At 38.1% G+C, this 24,235-nt stretch overlaps 1 protein-coding gene across 2 annotated transcripts in view; it reads right to left on the reverse strand.

The window, feature by feature from the left end:
- Positions 1 to 24,235, reverse strand: part of Zfyve9 (zinc finger FYVE-type containing 9) — a 116,306-nt gene that overhangs the window by 19,123 nt on the left and 72,948 nt on the right. For both annotated transcript variants that reach the window (XM_069987222.1, XM_069987224.1), the window contains 5 exons: positions 20,660 to 20,782; positions 18,322 to 18,477; positions 10,544 to 10,768; positions 8,877 to 8,959; positions 5,517 to 5,621 (listed from right to left, as the gene is read on the reverse strand). In XM_069987222.1, the coding sequence (XP_069843323.1) occupies positions 5,517 to 5,621; positions 8,877 to 8,959; positions 10,544 to 10,768; positions 18,322 to 18,477; positions 20,660 to 20,782 (692 nt within the window). The remainder of the gene's footprint in view (positions 1 to 5,516; positions 5,622 to 8,876; positions 8,960 to 10,543; positions 10,769 to 18,321; positions 18,478 to 20,659; positions 20,783 to 24,235) is intronic.

A 24,235-nucleotide genomic window follows, 5' to 3' on the forward strand; every position in this document is an offset into this window, starting at 1 on the left:
TTGAATGCAGACTGCCTTGTATCCCCTTTTCACTCCATTAACATGCTACAAACTATTGAATGATTTCAATTACTCTATAATTCCATTTGAAGGACTGTAGCACTCTATGTTACAGACAGTAAGGATGCTTCTAAGTGGTACCAAGAGAAATCATTTGAAGAAACTCTCTTAAACTCTGCACCTATTATACAAAAGACTTTAATGAAAACATTTATTTATTTTTTTTTTGCAGGTCCTAGGGCTTGAACACTGGGCCTGGGCACTATCCCTGAACTCTTCAGCTCAAGGCTAGGATGCTACCACTTTGAGCCAAAGCACCACTTCCTGTTTTCTGGTAGTTAAATGGAGATAAGAGTCTCATAGACTTTCCTGCCTGGGCTGGCTTTGAACTGTGATCCTCAGATTTCAGCCTCTTGAGAAGCTAGAATTACAGATGTGAGCCACCGGCACCTGGCACACGTGTTATTTTCTAAAAACAAACTTCAAATAGGAGCTAGGTAGAGCGCTCACCTAGAATAAACTAGGTCCTGACTGGTTTGATGTCCAGCACCAAAAAACAATACAAGAAAAAAATAGTATAGATGACTTCAGTTTGGGTTGGAACAAAAATCTTTGGAGGGTTCTGAGCAGAGTAGTGATATGCTATGACAGTTTTTTTTCAATTTTTTGTTTATTACTATTATAAAGGTGATATACAGGGGTTACAATTATATAAGTCAGGTAAAAAGTGTATTTCTTTTTGGACAGTGTCATCCCTCCCTTCATTCCCTCCCGCAATGACACTTTTAACAGCATCAGTTGGGCTGCTGTGTTGAGAAAAGAGACAAGAGTGGTAACAGGAAGATCAGACAGGCTAAGAAGCCTATCACACAAATCCAGGTCAGGGACCAGAATGGTCCAGGGACTAAGACACAGTCAGATTTTAGATATTTTGGGGGATAGGTAGAGCTGGTGGAAACTTCCTAAGCAGCTGGATTATCTACCAGGGAATAAGAGAAAGAAGGTTCAAAGATCACTCCCTCAAGGGCTGAGCATTTAGCTCTAGAGCTCTTGCCTTACATGCCTGGGCCCCTAGGTTTGACCCTCAGCAATAAAAGATAACTCCAAAGTTTTCTGATGAATAACTGGAAGGATGAAGGAATGCATGGTATAACACACTTAGACGGACGTTCAAGAGGTCACAGTAAACTTGTTAGCCTGAGATGATCTGCTAGTAGAGCTGTCACATGGGCAGTATCATAGTTAAGTCTATAAATCAGGGGAGAGACTTGGGCTGAAAGTGAGTATTTGGAAGCCATCAGCAAAGAGACTCTACTTAAAGCTACAGCACGAGATCACCAAGGAAATGGATGGAGACAAATAAGACATAAGGCTGAGCCTTTGGATTCTCCAAAACGAGCAAGCAATAAGGTAAAAAAAAAAAAAATGTGGATGCACAGAGACAGAAATTGATTTCTGAGAGAGAAAGGTTGATGGTGGAGTCCAGGACATTTTGTGATGCTTGATACAAAAAAAGTAAGATTAAATTGATGGTCACAAGATTAAAAGTGGCAATAAGGTTGTGAATTCTGAAAGACAAGGAAAGCTGTGAGTTTGGCTAGAAGCTCAGTGTTCCAGAGTCATTGTTTATTACTGTCAGTGGCCATACACAAATTACAGAAGTATAGTAACATAGGTCTCTTTCTTAGGGATCCTTTCATTTGAATTTATATCTATGGTTAAATACTGTCTTTCACATATAAACTAGGAATAACTGTAAAAATAATCAATACTACCTCCTTCCTGCATTGGAAGGACTTTGGACTCTTTTTATTCCTTCCGAATGGAATGAACTATCAGGAACTATTGGAGAAGGCTTTTTCTCTAAAAGAAATCTATTCCTTGAAGGCCAAAAAACAAACATTTCTCAAACAGATTTGAGTGCCATCTGCTCTCGCTAGTGATACAAGGAACCTATGAAATTATGCTTTTGTAATTTCACACTTCTCTGAAGATTATGTGTACTTTTGAATTAAAATAAACCAAAACTCCTATTTTAGGATCAGAGTGGGAAAGAAGCTCAAGAGGGCATTCAGACTAACTTCCAATCTAAATCACACAAGATGGAGAATTGTATAAATATCTGATTTCATAGATTCTTTGATTATATCATAACCAATATAAACTCTGTTCCTGTCTTTTTGGTTTTGAATAAAGGCTAACAAAACTTTATTCCTTTTTTTCTCATTTATTTTATGTTTTTTTGCCAATCTTGAGGTCTGAACTCTGCCTGAATTCCTTTTGCTCAAGACTAACACTTTACCACTAGAGCCACAGAGCCATTTCTGGATTTTTCTGTGATTTAATTGGAGATAAGATGCTCACAGATTTTCTTGTCCAGGCTGGCTTTGAATCATTATCCTCAGATCTCAGCATCCTGAGTTACTTTGATTATAGAATGAACCACCAGTGCTCAGCTAACTTTGTTCCTTTCTTTTTTTTTTTTTTTTTGTCAGTCGTGGGGCTTGAACTCTGGGCCTGGGCGCTGTACCTCAGCTCTTCAGCTCAAGGTGAGCACTCTACCACTTGAGCTACAGCGCCACTTCCGGTTTTCTGGTGGTTTATTGGAGATAGGAGTCTCACGGTCTTTCCTGCCCGGGCTGGCTTTGAACCGCGATCCTCAGATCTCAGCCTCCTGAGTAGCTAGGATTACAGGCGTGAGCCACCAGCGCCCGCCTAACTTTGTTCCTTTCTATATGAGATTTTGATAGATGAACTCTTTGGCTATATTTCTGAAGTCTGAATGTCTGCCACATTATCAGAAAAAAAAAATGGGAGTTTTTTCAGGTAAATAGAAAAATAATTAACAAAATGTACATATTTAAAGCATAAACTTCCATAAATTTTGACCTATCAAAATAGTACTTAAAATCACCTGTAGAAGTTCTGTGTGCCTCACTGTAATCTCAGCACTTCTCGGCATATATCCAAAGGAAAGTAAATCAATAGATAAAAAAGATATCTAAATTCCCTGTTTGGGCTGGAAATGTGGCTCAGCGGTAGAGTGCTTGCCTAGCATGCACAAAGCCCTGGGTTTGATTCCTTAAAACCACATAATGAGAAAAAGCCAGAAGTGGCGCTATGGCTCAAGTGATAGAGTGCTAGCCTTGAGCAAAAGAAGCTCAGGGACAGTGCCCAGGCCCTGAGTTCAAGCCCCAGGACTGGCAAAAATAAATAAATAAATTCCCCTGTTTATTGTAGCTCTGTTCACAATGGCTAAAATGAGGAATCAGCTAAGTTGCTCAACAACCAATGAATGGATACAGAAAACATTTGTGTACGTGTATGTATACATAGTCCATATATATAAATATGTATTATATATAATATATACATGTACATTTATGTAAGAATACATGTATAATACTCCATGTATAATATTCTGTGGTGTAAATGTGTATATATACATATGCATATACACAGTAAACATTGTTTGAGAAGAGTAGAGAATGGAAGGGAGCAATGGGAATATGATATATGCGTGAATTTGTTTAAAATATACTGTGTGCATATATGGAAAGATTACAAATATACATTAACTCATTTTTTTTTTTGTCAGTCATGGGGCCAGAACTCTGGGCCTGGGCACTGTCCCTCAGCTTTTCAGTTCAAGGCAAGAGCTCTACTACTTGAGCCATAGCACCACTTCCAGCTTTTTCTGCTTATGTGGTGCTGAGGAATCGAACCCAGGGCCTCATGAATGTAAGGTAAAGCGCTCTACCACTGAGCCACCTTCCCAGCTCCATTAACTCAATTTTTTTTTAAGAAACAATGCTGAAGGTATCACAATATCTGACTTCAAATTACACTCAGAGACAAAACAGAATGATGCTCACAGCCAAATAGACCAGTGGAAGAGAATAGAAGATCTAGAAATGAATCCACATAGCAGTAGCCATCTGATTTTTGACAAATGAAACAAAAACATACATTGGACTAATGACAGCCATTTCAACAAATGATGTAAGGAAACCTGGATATCCATATGTAGAAGACTGAAACTAGAACTCTGTCTCACACCCTTATTAAAATTGATTCAAATTAATCAAAGACCTTAATGAAGACTTGAAATACTGAAACATGAAAGCATAGGGGAAATACTAGAATATATAGGCATAAGAAACAACTTCATGAATAGGACTCAAATGCTCAGCAAGTAAGAGCAAGAATTGACAAATGGGCTTATCTCAAATTAAAAAGCTTTTGCACATAAAAGGAAAAAGCTTCTGATTATCAAGAGATAATCACCGAATGGAAGAAAATCTTTGCAAACTATTAATTGGACAAAGGATTAATATTCAGATTATATAAAAAACCAAAGAACAAATAGTTCAATTAATAAGGAGCAGTCAAATTGAGTAGAAAGTTCTCAAAAGAGATTTTAAAAAACCAGCTACTAAATACACCAAAAAATGTTTAACATTCTTAGTCATAAAGGAAATGCAAGTCAAAACTAAACTGAGATTCTATGTCTAGAAGGCCAGTCATCAATAAAATAGGTAACAATGCAGAGAAAAAGGAATCCTTATATACTATTAGTGGGAATGTAAATTAGTGCAGCCACTATTAGAAAAATTGTGGAGAGTCTTCAAGAAACTAAAAACAGAACTATGATATGATCCTGCTATATGTGCATGTATTCAAAGGAACGTAAATCACCATGTAAGAAAGATACCTGTACAAGCATGCTTATAGCAGCACTATTTACAATAGCCAGAAGAGAAAAGTAGCCTAAGTGCTCAACAACAAATGATTGGTTAAAGAAAATGAAGTTCATAAATACAATGGAATATTATTTATCCACAAAGAAGAGTGAAATTATGTCATTTGCAGGAAAATGTTTAGAACTAGAGATCATCATGTTAAGCAAGACTAGCCAAACACAAAGTCAAATATGTGAAAAATATGTGGAATCTCAACCTAAAAATAATAATGTGACATAACTGTAACAAGGGGACTAGCTGGAGAGGGAATCAGCAGATGGGGAAAGAGGCAAAGAACAGGGTGATGAGAAGTATGTGTGTGAATATTTAAAAGTACATTATGGGGGCTGGGAAGGTGGCTCAGTGGTAGAGCGCTTGCCTTGCATGCCTGAGGCCCTGGGTTCGATTCCTCAGCACCACATAAAGAAAAAAGCCGGAAGTGGCACTGTGGCTCAAGTGGAAGAGCGTTAGCCTTGAGCTGAAGAGCTGAGGGACAGCGCCCAGGCCCAGAGTTCAGGCCCCATGACCGGACCCAAAAAAAAAAAAAAGTACATTATGTATGTGTATGAAAACAGTATAATGAAACTCATGAGTTTAATTAATGTATATTCTATGCATGCTATAAAAGTCCTTGTGTAAAATCAATTTATACTAATAAAAATTTTAAAGTTAGATATTTGAAGAAATATAGTAAAATGTATATGTAATCCTGTACTTTTCACATTCATTCACATTTTTCAACTAGGAAGAATTTTCTTTCATAGCAAATCTTACCTCATTGTATCTGTTGCTGGGTATTTTGATGCTTGTTTTCCGAACTTCCATGTCAACTACCAACCCTTGAACTACTGGCAAAGTATACTGGTAATTTCTGAAGTCCTGAGCAAAAACAGATTTAAGTAAAATAAGGAATTCATTAATAGCAAGGTTTGATTTATAGGAATGAAACTAAAACAAAGGGAAAAGCATGCCAATATTGAACAACTATTTTATTTAAGCAATAAGAAAATGTATAATGCAATGCTACTGCATGTATTATAACTCTCTAAGACTGTAAACACTTATTGGGAAGTAAACCAAATAATTTCCTATACCTGTTCTACTTGACATTAAACAAATACTTGAATGCTTTATCATCACTTAACTTTTTTTTTTTTTTTTTGCCAGTCGTGGAGCCTGAACTTTGGGCCTGGGCGCTGTCCCTCAGCTCTTCAGCTCAAGGCTAGCACTCTACCACTCCAGCCAGAGGGTCACTTCTGGCCTTTTCTGCTTATGTGGTACTGAGGAATCGAACCCAGGGCTTCATGCATGCAAGGCAAGCACTCTAACCACTGAGCCACCTTCCTAGCCCCTCACTTAACATTTTTTATATTTCTCTTGTTCACTGTTTTTAAGGTAAACTCCAATGGGATAAGGACTCTCACTTGATTTAATCTTCTTATTCTCTAACGTCTGGACTCTAGAAAATGTAAGTGCCTATCCCGTATTCAATAAGGCTGAAGCCAAAGGAGCAATAGCGGCTGGAGTCAAGGCCAAAGTGATTGTATACAGCTAAGTTTTCAGAGGTTACCACAAAGCCTTTTTAGGGAGGAGATGGGAGACAAGGTGTTTCTAGATAACCCAGGCTGGCCCCCATCTTGTAATCTTAGGTAGCTAAGCCTTCTAAGTTCTGACATTACAAATATCCACCAGAACACCAATTATCACAAAGACTTTCAATTTTGAAGCTTCTGCCCTGTTTTCATAGATCTGACTTCCTTATAAACAATAGCGGTAAGTAAGTATAAGCAAAAGTAGATGATATAAACACAATAAAAATAATCTAGGTAGGCTGGGCATCAGTGGCTCATACCTGTAATCCTAACTACCCCGGAAGCTAAGATCTGAGGACTGCAGTTCAAAGCTAGCCCAAGCAGAAAAGCCCCAGAGACACTTATTTTCCAGTTAACTATCAAAAAGCTGGAAATGGAGCTTTGGCTCAAGTGGTAGAGCACTAGCTTCAAGCTTCAGGGACAGTGCACAGGCCCTCTGAGTTCAAGTTGCAGGACCAGCATCAGCACAAACACACACACACACACACACATACACACACACACACGTACATGCACACACACACGTACATGCACACACACAAAAAGTAATAGTTCAAAAGATGATAAGGAATTGTCTGAGTCTAGATATGTTAAGAGAACACTGACAATCCATTGAATTGGATATGGAATGTGAACAAAGGACAAAAAGTTTTAAATCATTCTACATCTTATTATCAGTGCTACTTTAACAATATTTAGTGAGATGTAGAAAGTGACAGGAAGAGTTGGGTGTATCTAAGTACCTCACCTATGTTACTTGCAAAAAGCTCAAGAATGTTGGCAGAAGCACAAAAATATTCATCACAACACAAAGTAAAATCACAATGTCTGGTATTCAGTAAAAAATAGCAACTATGCAAAGTAGCAGGAAAACAAAACTTGAAATGAGAATTTAAAAAAAATCAACCCAAGGACACTGAGATGTGACACAAGATGTCAGAATTACCAACTGGGATATGGTAATAGTTATTAAATGTTCAAAAGATAAGTCAAGGAATGGGATAGAGCCCAAGTAGTAGAGTGCCTGCCTAGTAAATGTGTGGCCCTAAGTTCAAACCCCAGTTTCCTTTTTTAAAAAAAGACAATTGAAAGCATACATTATTTAAAATGACCCAAGACAGGTGTGGTGGTACATGCCTATAGTCCCCCATACTTGAGAGGCTGAAGCAGTACTGCAAGTTGTTTAAGGCCAATGTGGGCTAAATAGGGAGACCAAGAAACCACTAAAAATAATTTTTAAGTGGCTCATGCCTGTAATCCTAGCTACTCAGGAGGTTGAGATCTGAGGATCATGGTTCAAAGCCAGCCTGGGCGCAGAAAGTTCCTGAGACTTTTATCTCCAATTAACTACCAGAAAACCGGAAGTGGTGCTGTGGCTCAAGTGGTAGAGTGCTAGCCTTGAGCAAAAGAAGCTCAGCAACAGTGCCCAGGCCCTGAGTTCAAGCCCCATGACCAACAAAAATAAAAAAGATAAAACCAACAACTCTATTAGCTTGATGACATCAGTCTGTTTAGGCCAAGTTACTTACATAAATACATCATATTTTATATATACATACATATATATACACACACTCTTAAACACAAACATAAATATATGTATGTTTGTTTAGAATATACATATATGAAGACAGACACAGAGAGACAGACTAGTTAGTTATTACCAAGGAATTCTTGGAAGTAAAAGTATAATAGGGGCTTCATAATAAGTACTCCAGATCTCAGGAATTGACCTTAGTCTGGTAGCAGAGACCTTTTGAAATCAAAGCCAACCAATGTCTTGTTCAAAAGAATCGAAGCCTGCATATGTGCAGAGGAGACATGAGAAAGGGGGAAAATGAAATTTAAATGCTACTCCATACATCTCCATTAGAAGAGAGTGGAAGTCTAATGGCATAAATATTTGAGCACAACCACTGACCAATTTTGGAATTGTGAGCTATATAGGCAGAGGGAATTCCATGCCTTAAAATGGTATCAAAGGGGCTGGGAATGTAGTTTAGTGGTAGAGTGCTTGCCTGGCATGCATGAAGCCCTGGGTTTGATTCCTTAGTACCACATAAACAGAACAAGCCAGAAGTGGCGCTGTGGCTCAAGTGGTAGAGTTCAAGCCCCAGGACTGACAAAAAAAGGAGAAAAAAGAAAAAAAGAAAAGAAAAGAATACAAAAGAAAAGAAAGAAAGAAAGAAAGAAAGAAAGAAAGAAAGAAAGAAAGAAAGAAAGAAAGAGAAAGAAAGAAAGAGAGAGAGAGAAAAAAGAAAAATGTTATCAAGATAAAATGTTAGGTAACTTATTTTTACAGTGTTTCTAGTCTTCACAATACTCCTTCAAGGTTCACTTCTATAAGTAAGTGTGTAATTGGAGTTAGAATCTTTTACTCTTTTATCCAGAATTCTTTATGTTTTCCCAAAACTATGTATGTCTTGTTCTCTCTGGCCTACATTTTTACCTTCTTGAAACACTAAGAGGCATGCTGTCAATAAAATAATAAAATCATTTTGCTTTCTTCTTATATAAGAACAACAAAAAATTCTCAACTTACTGCAAGAAGATTCATGATGGTATGCCCCGTCTCCCCAAATAATGGCTTCCGAAATCTGACACTGAACAATGGGCAAGGATAAACTATGGAATGAGAAATGATCAGACTAAGTTTGGCAGCTTAAAATTCTAGGAAGAGACATATAATGGCTGGTAAAATTTTCATGATTTATGGCTCATCAGAATATATAAAATTTGGGGCTCAGAAAGCAATTAGCATGGTAGCAGACAAATCTTGAGTAGAATGTTTTCATGATTGACCACAGTAAGTCTTTTGATGCAACTGTTTCAAAACTGACTTATGAAGCAATCTTGTCCAAACTGGACTGATATGATCCAGGAAATAAACATCTCCCAATTCTCCTGTTCTCTTCTTTATACCCCCTAAGCAGACCTTCATTAGAATAGTCAAATACCAGGCTATTCTCTCAGGCTTTTACAGTTTGAAATGCTGGCACAAGCCATGCTTCCTCTGCATGAGATCCTGCCCTTTCCTACTTCCTTTACAGAGTTCAGTAAGAGGCATCTTTGTCCAAAGAGATATTTCTTTTTTAATTTCCACATTCTTTGTCAAGTAGATCCCACCTTAGAATTCCTAAACCCATACTGGAAGTATGGGTTTTTAACACAACATACCATTTTAACCATAATTTCTGTATGTTTTCCTTATGAAGATTACTATAGGTCTCTAATCCTGTATCATGATATTTGATAGGCCTTGATTAAATTCTTATTGTGTGAATAAATTATTGAATGAAAGGATAATGTTGATTACCTTGAAAACATATAGTTTACTGTTTTAGGGCTTATAGTGTTTCATTTGACCTTAAGGCAAGTATTAAAATCTCCAGTTTAGGGGCAGGGAATGTGGCTTAGTGGTAGAGTGCTTGCCTAGCATGCATGAGACTCTAGGTTCAATGCCTCAGTACCACATAAATAATAAATACAATTAATAAAAGGAAAAATACATAATTAAAATCTCGTTTACAAACAAAAACAAAACAACAACAACAAAAAAACCCCTGACAATCTTGAGAAACTGACAATTGGAAAACTCAAGTGAATTGATCGAAGTTATAAAGCTAGTAAGCGGTGGAATCGAGAATGCAAATGATCTGATTCTAGATCATGTCACTTTCATGTAGGTGAAGATATAAAGTTTAAAGTAAAGCTTGAATTTAACCTTTAATTAAAAACACCTCAAACTTAGCTGCATTGCTATAACAATGAGCAAAGAAGCCTATCTTAGGTAGCCTACCTTACCAACTGGGAGTGATCTTTATGAAACTAGTTTCCAGTATCTGTTAAGTAATTTTCATAGCTATTTTTAACCAAGTGACAATGAATGAGCTCACCAGATAATATAGATATAAAAATTCATGTCCAAATTAGTATTTCTGAAGATCATGGTTTTTATTGAATGAACCATAAACTAAGTTTAAAATGTAGTAAATACCATCAATTTCTTTTTTTCAAATCTTCCCAAAAAACTAAGACCTAGCCAGAATAAGTGGTGACACTGGCCATATGTGGTCTAGTTATTTCAAATGATTCTATCTGCTGAATTGTATCAAGCAGGGCCAATGCAGATGGCACTCTGAGCATCTCAAAGCTATAATCATCATTCCTTGTTTATATGACTCAGAAGAAAGCATTTTTACTACTTACGTCGATATTCTGCTCCAAGTCTCAACATTAGTCGAATGGGAAACACTTTAGCCCAAGGAGTTTCCCATTTCTGGATAAGAATCCCGAACAAGTAAGGTGGGGTTGGAAGTACCAGGTCCTGTAGCGACTGGTAGGTAGATGTCACATACAAAAATCCACCATGTTCTTTACTGCCAAGGAAACTCTGGCTGAAGAAAGAATGTCCTAAGTTGCCCACAACATTTCCTAAAACAGAAAACATATTTATTTACTTATTTACTTAAATTTTTAATGTTATTATAAAAGGGATGTACAGAGGGGTAACAGTTACATGAGCCAGGTAATGAATACATTTGTTTTTGGACAATGTCACCCCTTCCCTTGCTCTCTCCCAGTTTTTCCCTCCTATCTCCACCCACAAATCGTATAGTTCATTTTCAACAGAGTAGCTAGTGAGTACTGCTGCTGCATTTGTTTATCCTTTGTCCCTCCATTAAAAAGTGTATTTAAATCATTCTCTTTTTTTCTTGGTATTGTTTAATCGTATTTTCTAGTAGGCATCACAGAATTAGAGGTAGAGTAGCTGGTACTTTGGTGATCAGAGCCCTAAATTCATCACTGATACTTTACTATCCTGCTAAATCCTACAATTTTAAGAGATAATTAGAAATATTCCAAGCTGTGCATTGATGGCTAATGTCTATTGTAATCCTAGCTACTCAGAAGGCAGAAATCTGAGGACTGAGGTTTGAAGATACCACAGGCAGGAAAGTTCATGAGACTCTTATCTTCAATTAACCACCAAATAAGCTGGACATGAACTTGTGGCTCAAGTGGCAGAGCACTGTGGCCTTGAGAAAAAAAAAAAAGCTCAAGGACAGAGCCTGGGCCCTGAGTTCAAGCCCCAGGACTGCAAAAAAAACAAAACAAAAAGGAGGAAGGGAGGGACGGAGGGAGGGAGGGAGAGAGAGGGAGAGGAGAAAAGGAGAGGGAGGGAGGGACACAGAGGGAGGGAGGGGGAGAAAGAGAAAGAGAGAGAGAGAGAGAGAGAGAGAGAGAGAGAGAGAGAGAGAGAGAGAGAGAGAGAGAGAGAGAGAGAGAGAGAGAAATATTCCATACCAATGTAAAAGTCAAAGGAGTTTGCCAGGGGAAAGGAAGGATATAAAATTAAAGAAGGAAGATTTTATTCCTCCATAATGGAAGTTCCATGTAGTATTCCTTTAAAGCACTAGTATATGCTATGATTTGAAATTAGCCTCTTAAAAAAATGTGTTGAAAACTTAATCCCTAATACAACATCGTTAAGAGGTAGAACTTAAGTTAACAGACCATGAGAACAGAGTGAGTGGATAGTGTTATCATTGGAGTGGGTTTACACTAAAAGGAGACATATAGTCCCTTCTTTTGCATTGTATTGGCCAGTTCACTATGAGAAGGAATATCAAGGATGCTCTCTCCAGATGCCAGCCCCTCCCTAACCATATTAGACTTCCCGGCCTCCAGAAATGTGAAAAATAACTTTATGTTCACTATAAATTACCTACTCTGTGGTACACTATTACAGGAGCACAAAATGAACTAAGATATAGCATATAACTCAGAGGTAGAAAGAAATGTTCCTTGGAATTCAAGGTGTTCATTTATTATTCCTTTGGGATTCTGCTGTTAGGGCCTAGAACCAATTACAGGTAACTTTTTTTTTTAATTTAATTTTATTTTATTTGAGAACATACTGTACAGAGGGGTTACAATTACATGGGCAGGATAATGCATACATTTCTTACCAAGCATTACAGGTAACTTTTATCTTTCTGCTTCTCATACCTAACAAACATCTTCCTATTCACTCTTCATTATGTCTCCTTATGTTACTGTATATACCTTTTATTCTTTAAGCATTTATTTCCTTTTACAAAATTGTAGATCATTATCTAGTAAGTGGTTTAATTTCTTTTTTTTTTTGTTTTTTTTTTTTTGGTCGGTCGTGGGGCTTGAACTCTGGGCCTGGGCGCTGTCCCTTCAGCTCTTCAGCTCTAGGTGAGCGCTCTACCACTTGAGCTACAGCGCCACTTCCAAGTGGTTTAATTTCTATTATCACCAATCACCTCATCTATAGACAAGTAACATTCCACAGGTTTAAATCTTAACAAAAAAAAAATCCCTAGCACAAAATTTGACAAAGAAAACAAAAACTGCAAGAATCTTTAAGGCTCTTGAATCAATAAAGATGTTCTATGGTAATTTAAATTGGTACTTTATGATGAGAACATTCAATAGAATGGATCCATTGAATTATATGTGTCTTCCATGTCAAAGGACAAAAATTTACTATGAAACTGTTAACTAGCTTTTACTAGAGTTCTAGAATTGAGTATCACTTCATCCTATAAAACAGAATAAATGTTCCAAAGAAAAGGAGAAAAGATAGGAAAGGACTGGGGAAAACTGGAACAGATTAAAAAGCAGATTGGTCATTTCAAAGTTACTCTTCTTGTAAAATTTAAAGCAGAAGGATCTCCCTCATCATGGCATCCAAAACTCTTTTCACTCTATTGATTTTTCAGAAGATCAGATTAACAACTTAGTTTTGACTTGATGATATAGGACTTCAGCATGAATGTCTACATTTTGGTTTGGTCTGACAGGGCTCCAATGATGGCATGTGGGATACAGAAACTGGACTCATTATATTTGCATCCTGAGTGTTACAGTTTGGATATGAAGTGTCAGCTTCAAAGATTCATATGTTACAAGCTTAGTCCCCAGATGGCAGTGTTATTGAGAGGGGATTGGATCATAAGGGCTCAGCCTTCATTAATGGATTAAGCCATTCAGTCTCCAGTCTCTTCCTCAGTCTCCTCTCAGCTTCCTGGCCACCAGCTGGTGAACAGCTTAGCTGTTCACACATGCTCCCTTCCATGATACTCTGCCTCACCATGGTTCAGAGACAACAAGAGACAAATGATCACTGGAACAAACCCTGTAAGACCATGAGACAAAAGAAATCTTTCCTTTCTTGATTCTGTCAAGTCTTTGTCACAACAATGAAAAACTGACTAACACATGGGACATCTGGCAGAGGGTAAACTGCCAGCAGAACTCTTTTCCTTCTGCTAGCACTGTCTGGGAGGATGGAGAACAGAGGAAGTGAGCCACAATTACAGAGGAGGGTGGGAGGAGTCAATCCTAATGGCTCAATCACTTCTCTTACTTAGACACCAGCTAGACTATATAAATTCTTTTTTATACAAGTTGTTCTGCATTTATCTCTAATTCTGCTTCAATTCTAATGTTTGTGAGCTCAAAGTTGCTTAAAGAAATACAAGTTCTAATGATTCAGGTATCTGAAAGACTTGAAATGGATTATAGGTACAACCTGAACATAGTTCAAGTATGCTCCTACTCTGACTCCTGAATGCAAGGATTACAGAAATACACTACTATGCATAGTGAGCATGTTAGAGATGGCTTATTAGAAGCCATTTCATCCTCATTGGAATAAAGTCCTCTATCTATCTATCTATCTATCTTTATTTGTTTTTGGTGCCAGTCCTGGGGCTTGAACTCAGGGCCTAGGCACTGTCCCTGAGTTTCTTTTGCTCAAACTAGTACTCTACTACTTGAGACACAGCTTGACTTTGACTTTCAGATTTTTTTTTTTGTGGGGGAGGGGAGATCATTTATTGGAGATAAGAGTCTTAAGGACTTTTCCTGGGCAGGCTGGCTTCAAACTGTGAGCCTTAGATATCTGCCTTCTAGGTAGCTAGGATCACAGAAGTGAGCCACCAGTGCTTGGCTAAAAATATTTTCTTATATGCTCAAAACTAGACAAATTATCACTCACTTGCCTGATTTTTTATTTATTTATTTATTTGTCGGTCATGGGACTTGTACTTTGGGCCTAGATACTGTCCCTCAGCTTTTCAGCTCAAGGCTAGTGCTCTACCACTTGAGCCACAGCGTCACTTCCAGTTTTCTGGTGGTTAACTGGAGATAAGAGTCTCACAGACTTTCCTGTCTGGGTTAGCTTTGAACTGCGATCCTCAGCTCTCAGCCTCCTGAGTAGCTAGGATTACAGGCATGAGCCACTGACACCCAGCTGCCTGATATTTTAAATACTCTATTATGTTCTCATAAATTTTCTATCATTCATGTATATTCCTTGAAAGGCTATAGTTTTAAGAATAACCTGCCTTTTAATAAATCCATAGGTTCACATAGGTTAATGTAGGTGAACACAGGCTAAAATACATCAGGAGGTTGATCTATAATTTTCTTCTTGTTATTGTGTCCTTACTCAACTTCGTATCTGAGTAATAACTGTCTTCATAGGAAGAGTTTGATAGTGCTCATTTCTTTTCTCTTTTATGGAATAATTTGAGAAGGACTCCATTAAAGGTCTAGTAGAGTTCAACAATGAATGCATCCAGTTCTGAGCTCTTTGTTGGGAGACTATTATTGCTTCAATTTCATTGCTCATTGTAGATCTCATTAGGTTCCTCTCAGATGAATCTCAGTGAGTCACAGATGTTTCCTCAAGATTTTTCAATTTATTGTAGCAAAAATTTCAAAATATTGTATCACAATTTTGTGCATTTCATTGGTATCTTCTATAATATATCTCCTTTCATCTTTTATTTTATTAATTTGTATCATCTGTTTCTTTTGGTTGGTTTGGCAAAGGTTATGTCTATCTGACAATAATTAATTTTTTGCTTCATTTATTCCTTTTTTTTTGGTTGGTCATGGAGCTTGAACTCTGGGTCTGGGCTCTGTCCCTCAGCTCTTCAGCTTAAGGGGAGCACTCTACCATTTAAGCCACAGCACCACTTCCAGGTTTCTGGTGGTTAATTGGAGGTAAGAGTCTCACGGACTTTCCTGTCCAGGCAGTCTTTGAACATTGATCCTCAGATCTCAGTCTCCTGAGTTGCTAGGCATGAGACACCATGCCCTACTTCATTTATTCTTTTAGTCCCCACTAATTTCTCCTATTTTATTGATTCTTTCCATCTGATAATTTTGGATTTGGCTTGATTTTGTTTAAGAGGTCAGAGTAACCCAAGGCTATTTGATTATTCTCTAATTTTTATTTTGTTTGTTTTCAGTCCTGGACTTGAACTCAGGGCCTGGGCGCTGTCCTTGAGCTATTTTTGCACAAGGATAGTGCTCTACTACTTTCAGCCACAGCGCCACTTTTGGTTTTCTGGTTGTTAACTACAGGTAAGAGTCTCATCAACCTTCCTGCCCAGGCTGGCTTTGGACTGCAATCTTTAGTTCTTAGACTCTCCACTAGTTAGGATTACTGGCACTTGGCTTCTGATTTTTTTTTTTCTTTTTTCTTTTTTTTTTGGTCGGTCATGGGGCTTGAACTCTGGACTTGGGCACTGTCCCTCAGCTCTTCAGCTCAAGTCGAGCGCTCTACCGCTTGAGCCACAGTGCCACTTCCTTCTGATTTTTTAAAAAATATAGGCATTTATAAATTTCTTTCTTAGAATTGTCTTTCTTTTTTGGGGGGGTCCGGTCGTGGGGCCTGAACTCTGGGCCTGGGCGCTGTTCCTCAGCTCTTCAGCTCAAGGCTAGTGTTCTACCACTTGAGCCACAGTGCCACTTCCGGCTTTTTTCTTTTTGCTTATGTGGTGCTGAGGAATCAAACCCAGGGCCTCAGGCATGCAAGGCAAGCGCTCTACCACTGAGCCACCTTCCCAGCCCCAGAATTGTCTTTCTTGTATCCCACAAGTTAAGATATTCTGTATTTTCATTTCATTTGATTTTAGTAATTTGAAATTTTCTTTCCCGATTTCTTCAATGACACATTGATCATTCTAAAGTTCAAACCTCCTTGTGTTTATAAAGTTTCTATAGTTTTTCTTATTGTTAAGTTCAATTTAATTCCCTTATTATCAGATAACATACAAGAAACCATTTTAATTAGTTTGTTTTATTAAGATTACCTTTATGGCCCAATATAACTTATTTCAGAAAAGCATCAATAGATTGCAAATATGTGTATGCACAGCTGTTAGAATACTCTGTAAATGTCTGTTAGGTTTATTTTCTCTATGGTGCAGCATTCTTTTTTTTTTTTTTTAATAGTACCAGGATTTGAACTCTGGGCCTCTTGCTTGCTAGATGAGTACTCTACCACTAAGCCAAGGTTCCAGCCCTTTTTTGTACTATTTTTTGGGGAACAGAGTTTCACTTTTTGACCAGGCACATGCCTGGACCACAATCCTTTTTTTTGGTGTGTGTGGGGGGAATCAGTCACGGGGCTTGAACTCCGGGCCTGGGCACTGTCCCTCAGCTCTTCATCTCAAGGAGAACACTCTACCACTTGAGCCACAGGGCCACTTCTGGTTTTCTGGTGGTTAGTTGGAGATAAGAGTCTCACAGACTTTCCTGCCTGGGCTGGCATTGAACCGTGATCTTCAGATCTCAGTCTCCTGAGTAGCTAGGATTACAGGAGTGAGCCACTGTCACCCAGCTCACAATCTTCTTATTCCAGCTAGTGGAATGACAAATGTGTTCTACCACACTTAGCATTTTCTAATGAGATAGAATCTTGAAGACTTTTTTTTTTTTTTTTGGCAAGATTACCTAGAATCACTATGCTCCTAATCTCAGCTTCCCATGAAGTCTGGATTAGAGGTATGAGCTACCATGTTGGGCTACTGTGTAATAAGATTTGTTTGTATTGATTTTGGCTTTGGTGATCAATCTAGTGATGAGTAGTATATTAAAGTAGGTGGACTTTTAATGCCAAATAATAAGCTGAAATGTATTTCTCTGAACTTTAGTATTTGTATACCTAGCCTTCTCCAATTTCTAATAGCTATTCCTTCACATCTTATAGTTAATAATGTATTTTGATAAGATAAAGTTGTCCACATTAATTGTTTTTGACATGTGAATCCAATACTGATTACACTGTGATTATATAAGCACTGACAACTGAAGCTTATAAAATATGATTGTTACTTCCTACTACCAATATCAAGTTGTGATCCTTAAGCTAGTCAAAGGAAAATATTCTTTTTTTTTTTTTTTTTTTTTTTTGTCGGTCGTGGGGCTTGAACTCTGGGCTTGGGTGCTGTCCCTCAGCTCTTCAGCTCAAGGCGAGCACTCTACCACTTGAGCCACAGCGCCACTTCCGGTTTTCTGGTGGTTTATTGGAGATAGGAGTCTCACGGTCTCTCCTGCCCGGGCTGGCTTTGAACCACGATCCTCAGATCTCAGCCTCCTGAGTAGCTAGGATTACAGGCATGAGCCACCAGCGCCCGGCTAGGAAAATATTCTTTTTTTTTTTTTTTTTTTTTTTTTTTTTTTGTCGGTCGTGGGGCTTGAACTCTGGGCCTGGGCGCTGTCCCTCAGCTCTTCAGCTCAAGGCGAGCGCTCTACCACTTGAGCTACAGCGCCACTTCCGGTTTTCTGGTGGTTTATTGGAGATAGGAGTCTCACGGCCTCTTCTGCCCGGGCTGGCTTTGAACCGCGATCCTCAGATCTCAGCCTCCTGAGTAGCTAGGATTACAGGCGTGAGCCACCAGCGCCCGGCTTAGGAAAATATTCTTGCATCAAGGTCAGTAGACTCTATTACAACTTAGATTCTAGCCTTTGTAATAATGAAAACCATACAGGGAAAGTATTAAAATGTATAATTTCTTCATACCATGGCAAGTTCTAACTTGCCATTGATATCAAAGTCCAATGCTACACTTCTAAATCTAATCTGATTACTATATATCTCAATTCAACAATTTTTATCATTTATCAAGGATGCAGATCAAGTCAGAACGCATTCCTACCTGCCAGGGCATCTCGATAAAGCTGTACAAAGTGATTAAAGATGTCCTTTGGCAAACACTTTTCATCTGGTAGACACTGGAGCAGAATGACTATCTCTGATTGACCCACTGCATGCATTCCCTTGGTTGTGAAACACCAGCACTTCCTGTTCACATCTATGAGTGGAATAAAATTACAAAGATATTACTCTCAATGTTTACTCTTTAAAAAAGATGCACACATGGTAAGATATAGAAAAAGATCTTATAAGTCTGTATAATTCAACTGTGAACTGTCATTACATTGTCAAAGAATCATTGTAAGAAATAAATTATGTCAATCCTCTGGCTCTTTTTTAACCACATATAAATAAAAGGAAAGTAAAAGAAATAATCATGAAAGAAAACACACTTAAAATCTTAAACTTATTATTAAAATACAAAATCAGCAAAAGAAACATTTTAGCAAAATCAAAATATACCATAATGATTAAAGGATATAATCCTCCCCATTTATTTTTTTTTAAAAAAACCAACACTTTAGCAAAGTAAATAATCACTTATGGAAGAACAGAAACAATAAAAGCCAATACTAAGCTGGATGCAAGTAGCTTATGCCTATAAGCCTAGATACTCAGGAGGCTGAAATCTGAGGATCCCTGTTCAAAGCCAGCCCAGGGAAGGAAAGTCCATGAAACTCTTATCTCCAATTAACCATCAAAAACTCAGAAGTAGAGCTGTGGCTCAAGTGGTGGAGCATGGACTTGAGTAGAAAATATTTAGAGACAGTGTCTAGACCCTAAGTTCAAGCCCAGAACCAGCATACACACACACACAAAAAGCCAATACCACATCTCTGGCTTCAGGTTATAGCCTAAAGAAAACATATATTTCTTATGTACTAGCTAGTTTAATTGAAGTGTTTTGGGAGAAAATACTAAATTACCAGCAACATGACTTTACTCAGCTTCATGATATAAAATGTGGTGAAAAGGATGACTTTCCTAGACTACTGACTTCAACTTCTTTAATTAAAGTCTAGGAAGAGTCTAAAAAGTACAAGTCATGTGCTAGTCAAAAATAAATTTGAGGGGATAGGTGAGTTTGGAAAGGGTGGAGGAGAACGATCAAAGAGGGGGGTGCTATACACCAAGATGCATTGTACTCATAAACTGACAACACCTTTGTACAACTACTTAACAGGAATAAAAGAAAAATTTAAAAATAAATAGTGGGGCTGGGTGCCAGTGGCTCACACCTCTAATTCTAGCTACTCAGGAAGCTGAGATCTAAGGATCATGGTTCAAAGCTAGCCTGGGCAGAAGAGTCTGAGAGACTCTTATCTCCAATTAACTACCACAAAACTGTAAGTGGCCCTGTGGCTCAAGTGGTAGAGCATTTGCCTTGAGCTGAAAAGCTCAAGGACAGCGCCCAGGCTCAGAGTTCAAGCAACATGACTGACAAAACAAAAAACAAAAACATAAACAAACAAAAGTAGCCTATAAGCCCCGGCACTGGTGGCTCACACCTGTAATTCTAGCTATTAAAGAAGTTGAGATCTGTGTGAGGGTCCAGCCCAGGCAGGAAAGTCCTGAGACTCTCATCTCCAATTAACCACCAGGAAATCAGAATTGATACTATGGCTCAAAGTAGTAGAGCTCAGGGACAGCATTCATGCCCCAAGTTCAAGCTCCATGACCGACAAAAAAAAAAAAAAAAAAAACAGAAACAAAAACAACTCAGCACATAAATTGTTTGGTGCTTTTAGGTACATTATTCGGCTCTAGTTAAATCTGGTGATGAGTTTTAAATTATTAACATATATCAAGATTTTAATTCAGATTAGTTCAGGATTTATTGAGTTTCATCCATGGAAAATTTACTTATCTCATATCTGTAACTAAAGGCAAGAGCTTTGATTAGTCTCACAAGTTCTCTAGGACATATGTTATTTGCTTATAAAACAATTCCTTTGGAGTTAGGTGCTGGTGGCTCGCACCTGTAATCCTAGCTACTCAGGAGGTTGATATCTGAGGATCACAGTTCAAAGACTGCTCAGGTAGGAAGGTCCATGAGACTCTTATCTCCAATAAACCACCAGAAAACAGAAGTGGCCCTGTAGCTCAAGTTACAATTTAAGCTGAAGCACTAATCTTGAGCTGAAGAGCTCAGGGACAGTGCGCAGGCCTAGAGTTCAAGCCCCATGACTGACCAAAAAAAGTTTCTTTGGAATACAGTATACAGTTAGATGTAGCTCTGTACAAAAATACAGTTGTTTGATGAATCTTTGAAAACTTTATTTACTATCTCTTAGTCTGTAGAATATTCATCTTCATTAAAAAACAAATTTCTAACTTACAATTTACAATTTTAACCATTGACAACAAATTTGCATTTAAAACAAATACAAGTGGGTCAGGACCACCATCCTCCAATTGTTGCATTACTGATATCTGTGATGGTTTCTCTTCCACAGCATAATCTGTAAGGAAAGAAAACATTGTAAAAGATTAGTTAAAGACACATAAAGGAACAAATTGAGAAATAAATATGATGGAAAATGGACTGACTATTCTCAAGTAGGAGATAAGCATTTGATTTATAAACAGAATGAACACAGGCTATGATTTGAACCTGATGAGTATCTCACTGGCATGTTAATAGTATCTCCTTTTATTATGAAAAGTGTCAAGTACAGTTTGGAAGATAATATGTTTATCCTATGCACACACCTTTCCCCATAGTAATTTGTGTCAAATCTAAAGATATTTCTTTTATTTAATAAAAACTACCAACTTTTACCCAGGTGCTGGTAGCTCACACCTGTAATCCTAGCTATTCAGGAGGCTGAGAGCTGACAATCAGGGTTCAAGGCCAGCTCAGGCAGGAAAGTCTGTGAGACTCTTATTTCTTATCAGGCCCAGGCCCTAAGTTCAATCCCCAGCACAAACAAAAAACTACTCTTTTGGAAGTGGTGCTGTAGCTCAAGTGGTAGAGTGCTAGCCTTAAGCTGAAGAGCTGAGGGACAGCGCTCAGGCCCAAAGTTCAAGACCCACGACCAACAAAACAAACAAACAAACAAACAAACAAACAAACTACTCTTTCAAAAAAACATCATTATTCAAAATAATCCATCATACTCAAAAAAAGTGATAGTACAGTAGCAGTTGTCTCTGGAAAGGATTTCAAGGGCTTGCATACAAGAGATGCCTACTTTTTTACCCTTGGTTACAGTTTTAGTATTTTTGACCACTGAAACATTAAAACATAGACTGTTTAAAATGCCATCAGAGAAAAGTCTAGGAGAGATGATGAGAAGAGACCTTATGGGGGTTGGGGAGAAGATTAGGAAAGTAGGATAAAATTATGATTTCCCTGATCCTTGTGGCCTCCACTGTCAAGCTTTGAAACACACGGAAACTGGAGAAAAGCAAAAAAAGATTAAGTAGGTTTTGCTTCTCTCAGCCATAAATGAGTTATCTCTCAAATTAATTTAGACAAAATACTAGTGTTGCTGTTGTTTTTTACAAAAGTGTCTCACTTTCCCATCAAATTGAAGTCTTGCGGAATCCTGTCAGTCCAAGCACAGATTTTACTGCTTGTTTTTTGGCTAATACTGTCACTAATAAAAAGAAACAGTTCACCAAAAAAAAATGCAATCAGAAAATACAAATATCATAGGTAACTGGTTTCATGTAATAATGTCTCTCATTTAACAGCTTAGAATATAAATCACTAAAGTAAATTACTAATTAGATTCTGAACATGAGCAAATAAATACTTGATATTGTGAATGAAATTTTTCCTCTTTAATCTCTGACCTTTATTCAGCCACCTTATTTTGAACGATGTGGTCCTCTCAGCTAAAAGCCAAAATCAGGAATAATAACCACTGTATCAGATACTTCCTTATATGATATCTGATTTAAAACAATGATTCTTAGATAGGTTTAAAAAATAATATAGGGGGGCCAGGAATGTAGCTTGGTGATACAGTGCTTGCCTAGCATGCATGAAGCCCTGAGTTTGATTCCTCAGTACCACTAAACAGAAAAAGCCAGAAGTGGTGCTGTGGCTCAAGTGTTAAAGTGCTAGCTTTGAACAAAGAAAGCTCAGGGACAGTGCCCAGGCCTTGTGTTCAAGTTCCAGGACTGGCAAAAAAAAATCTAGGGGCTAGTTTCAGAGAGGATACATGACTTGTCCACTAAATAATACTGTACAATAGTATTGGGAGTAAAATATGCGTTTGTTCAACTATTAAGTCATTTTCTTCCCACTATTTTGTAGCAAAATAAAAAGGTTCAAAGTATAAAAAGTGAACATTTATAACACAGTAAACAAACTATATTTTCATATAAGATATTGGGAATAAAGTTGGAGAGAAGGGGTTAAAATATAATGAATAGTGTGTGTTAAGATATGTAATTTAGGGCTGGGAAGGTGGCTCAGTGGTAGAGCGCTTGCCTTGCATGCCTAAGGCCCTGGGTTCAATTCCTCAGCACCACATACGAAAAAAAAAAGCCGGAAGTGGCGCTAAGGCTCAAGTGGTAGAGCGCTAGCCTCAGCTGAAGAGCTGAGGGACAGCGCCCAGGTCCAGAGTTCAGGCCCCACAACCGGACCAAAAAAAAAAAAAAAAAGATATGTAATTTATCTTAGGAGTCCATTAATATTTCCAAACAAAGACAATATATGATAACATTTACACTTAAAAAGGTAGCTGACTACAGGATGGAAGATAAAGGAAAAAAGTCAGAAATCAAGTTGATTAGGTAAAAGACTAAGACAAAGATGGAAAAAGATTATTAATAAACTAACTGGTTGCTGATCTGAATGTAACAAAAATAAACTTACACATAAAATTAAGCATTCTTTTGATTGAATAATAATTTCATGGGGCTGGGAAGGTGGCTCAGTGGTAGAGTGCTTGCCTTGCATGCCTGAGGCCCTGGGTTCGATTCCTCAGCACCACATTAAGCAAAAAGAAAAAAGCCGGAAGTGGCGCTGTGGCTCAAGTGGTAGAGCGCTAGCCTTGAGCTGAAGAGCTGAGGGACAGCGCCCAGGCCCAGAGTTCAGGCCCCACGACCGGACCCAAAAAAAAAAAAAAAAAAAAATTTCATTTATCAGAACCTCCTAATAACACATGTATACACACTTTTGCAGTACTGGGCACCAATTTGGTGCCTCATATGTGCTAAATGTATCTACATTTATAACATAATCAAAATTTGAAACCTAGGACACAACTTTCCTAAGGGGGAAAAAAAAAGCTCTCTTGCTCTCTATTTTTTGATTGTGTGTGTGTGTGTCTATGTGTATGTCTGTGTATGTGTATGTGCCAATTCTGGGGCTTAAACTCGGATCTGGGCATTATCCCTGAGCTGGCATTCTACCACTTGAGTCACAGCTCCGCTTCTGGCTTTTTGGGGTTAACTGGAGATAAAGACTCCCATAAACTTTTCTGTCCAGGCAAATTAACAACATGAATTGCAATCCTAAGATCTCAGCCTCCTGACTAGCTAGGATTACAGGACTGAGCCACTGATGCCTTGCTCAATTTTTTTTTTTTTTTTTTTTTTTTTGGCAAGTCCTGGGGCCTGAACTCTGGGTCTGGGAGCTATCTATCAGCTCATCAGCTCTTCAGCTCAAGGCTAGCGCTCTACCACCTGGGCCACCACTTCCGGATGTGGTGCTGAGGAACTGAACTCAGGGCCTCATGCAAGGCAAGCACTCTACCACTGAGCCACCTTCCCAGCCCCTCAAAAAAATATTTTTAAGTTTTTGGAAGGACTAAGTCAAGGCTCACTCTATAGGTGTATTTAAGAGTATAACAGGGCTGGGAAGGTGGCTCAGTGGTAGAGCACTTGCCCTGCATGCCTGAGGCCCTGGGTTCGATTCCTCAGCACCACATAAGCAAAAGGAAAAAAGCTGGAAGTGG

Source organism: Dipodomys merriami, unplaced genomic scaffold (assembly GCF_024711535.1).
Source record: "Dipodomys merriami isolate MVZ:Mamm:240054 unplaced genomic scaffold, mDipMer1.0.p SCAF_34, whole genome shotgun sequence".
In the NCBI taxonomy this organism is placed as follows: domain Eukaryota; kingdom Metazoa; phylum Chordata; class Mammalia; order Rodentia; family Heteromyidae; genus Dipodomys; species Dipodomys merriami.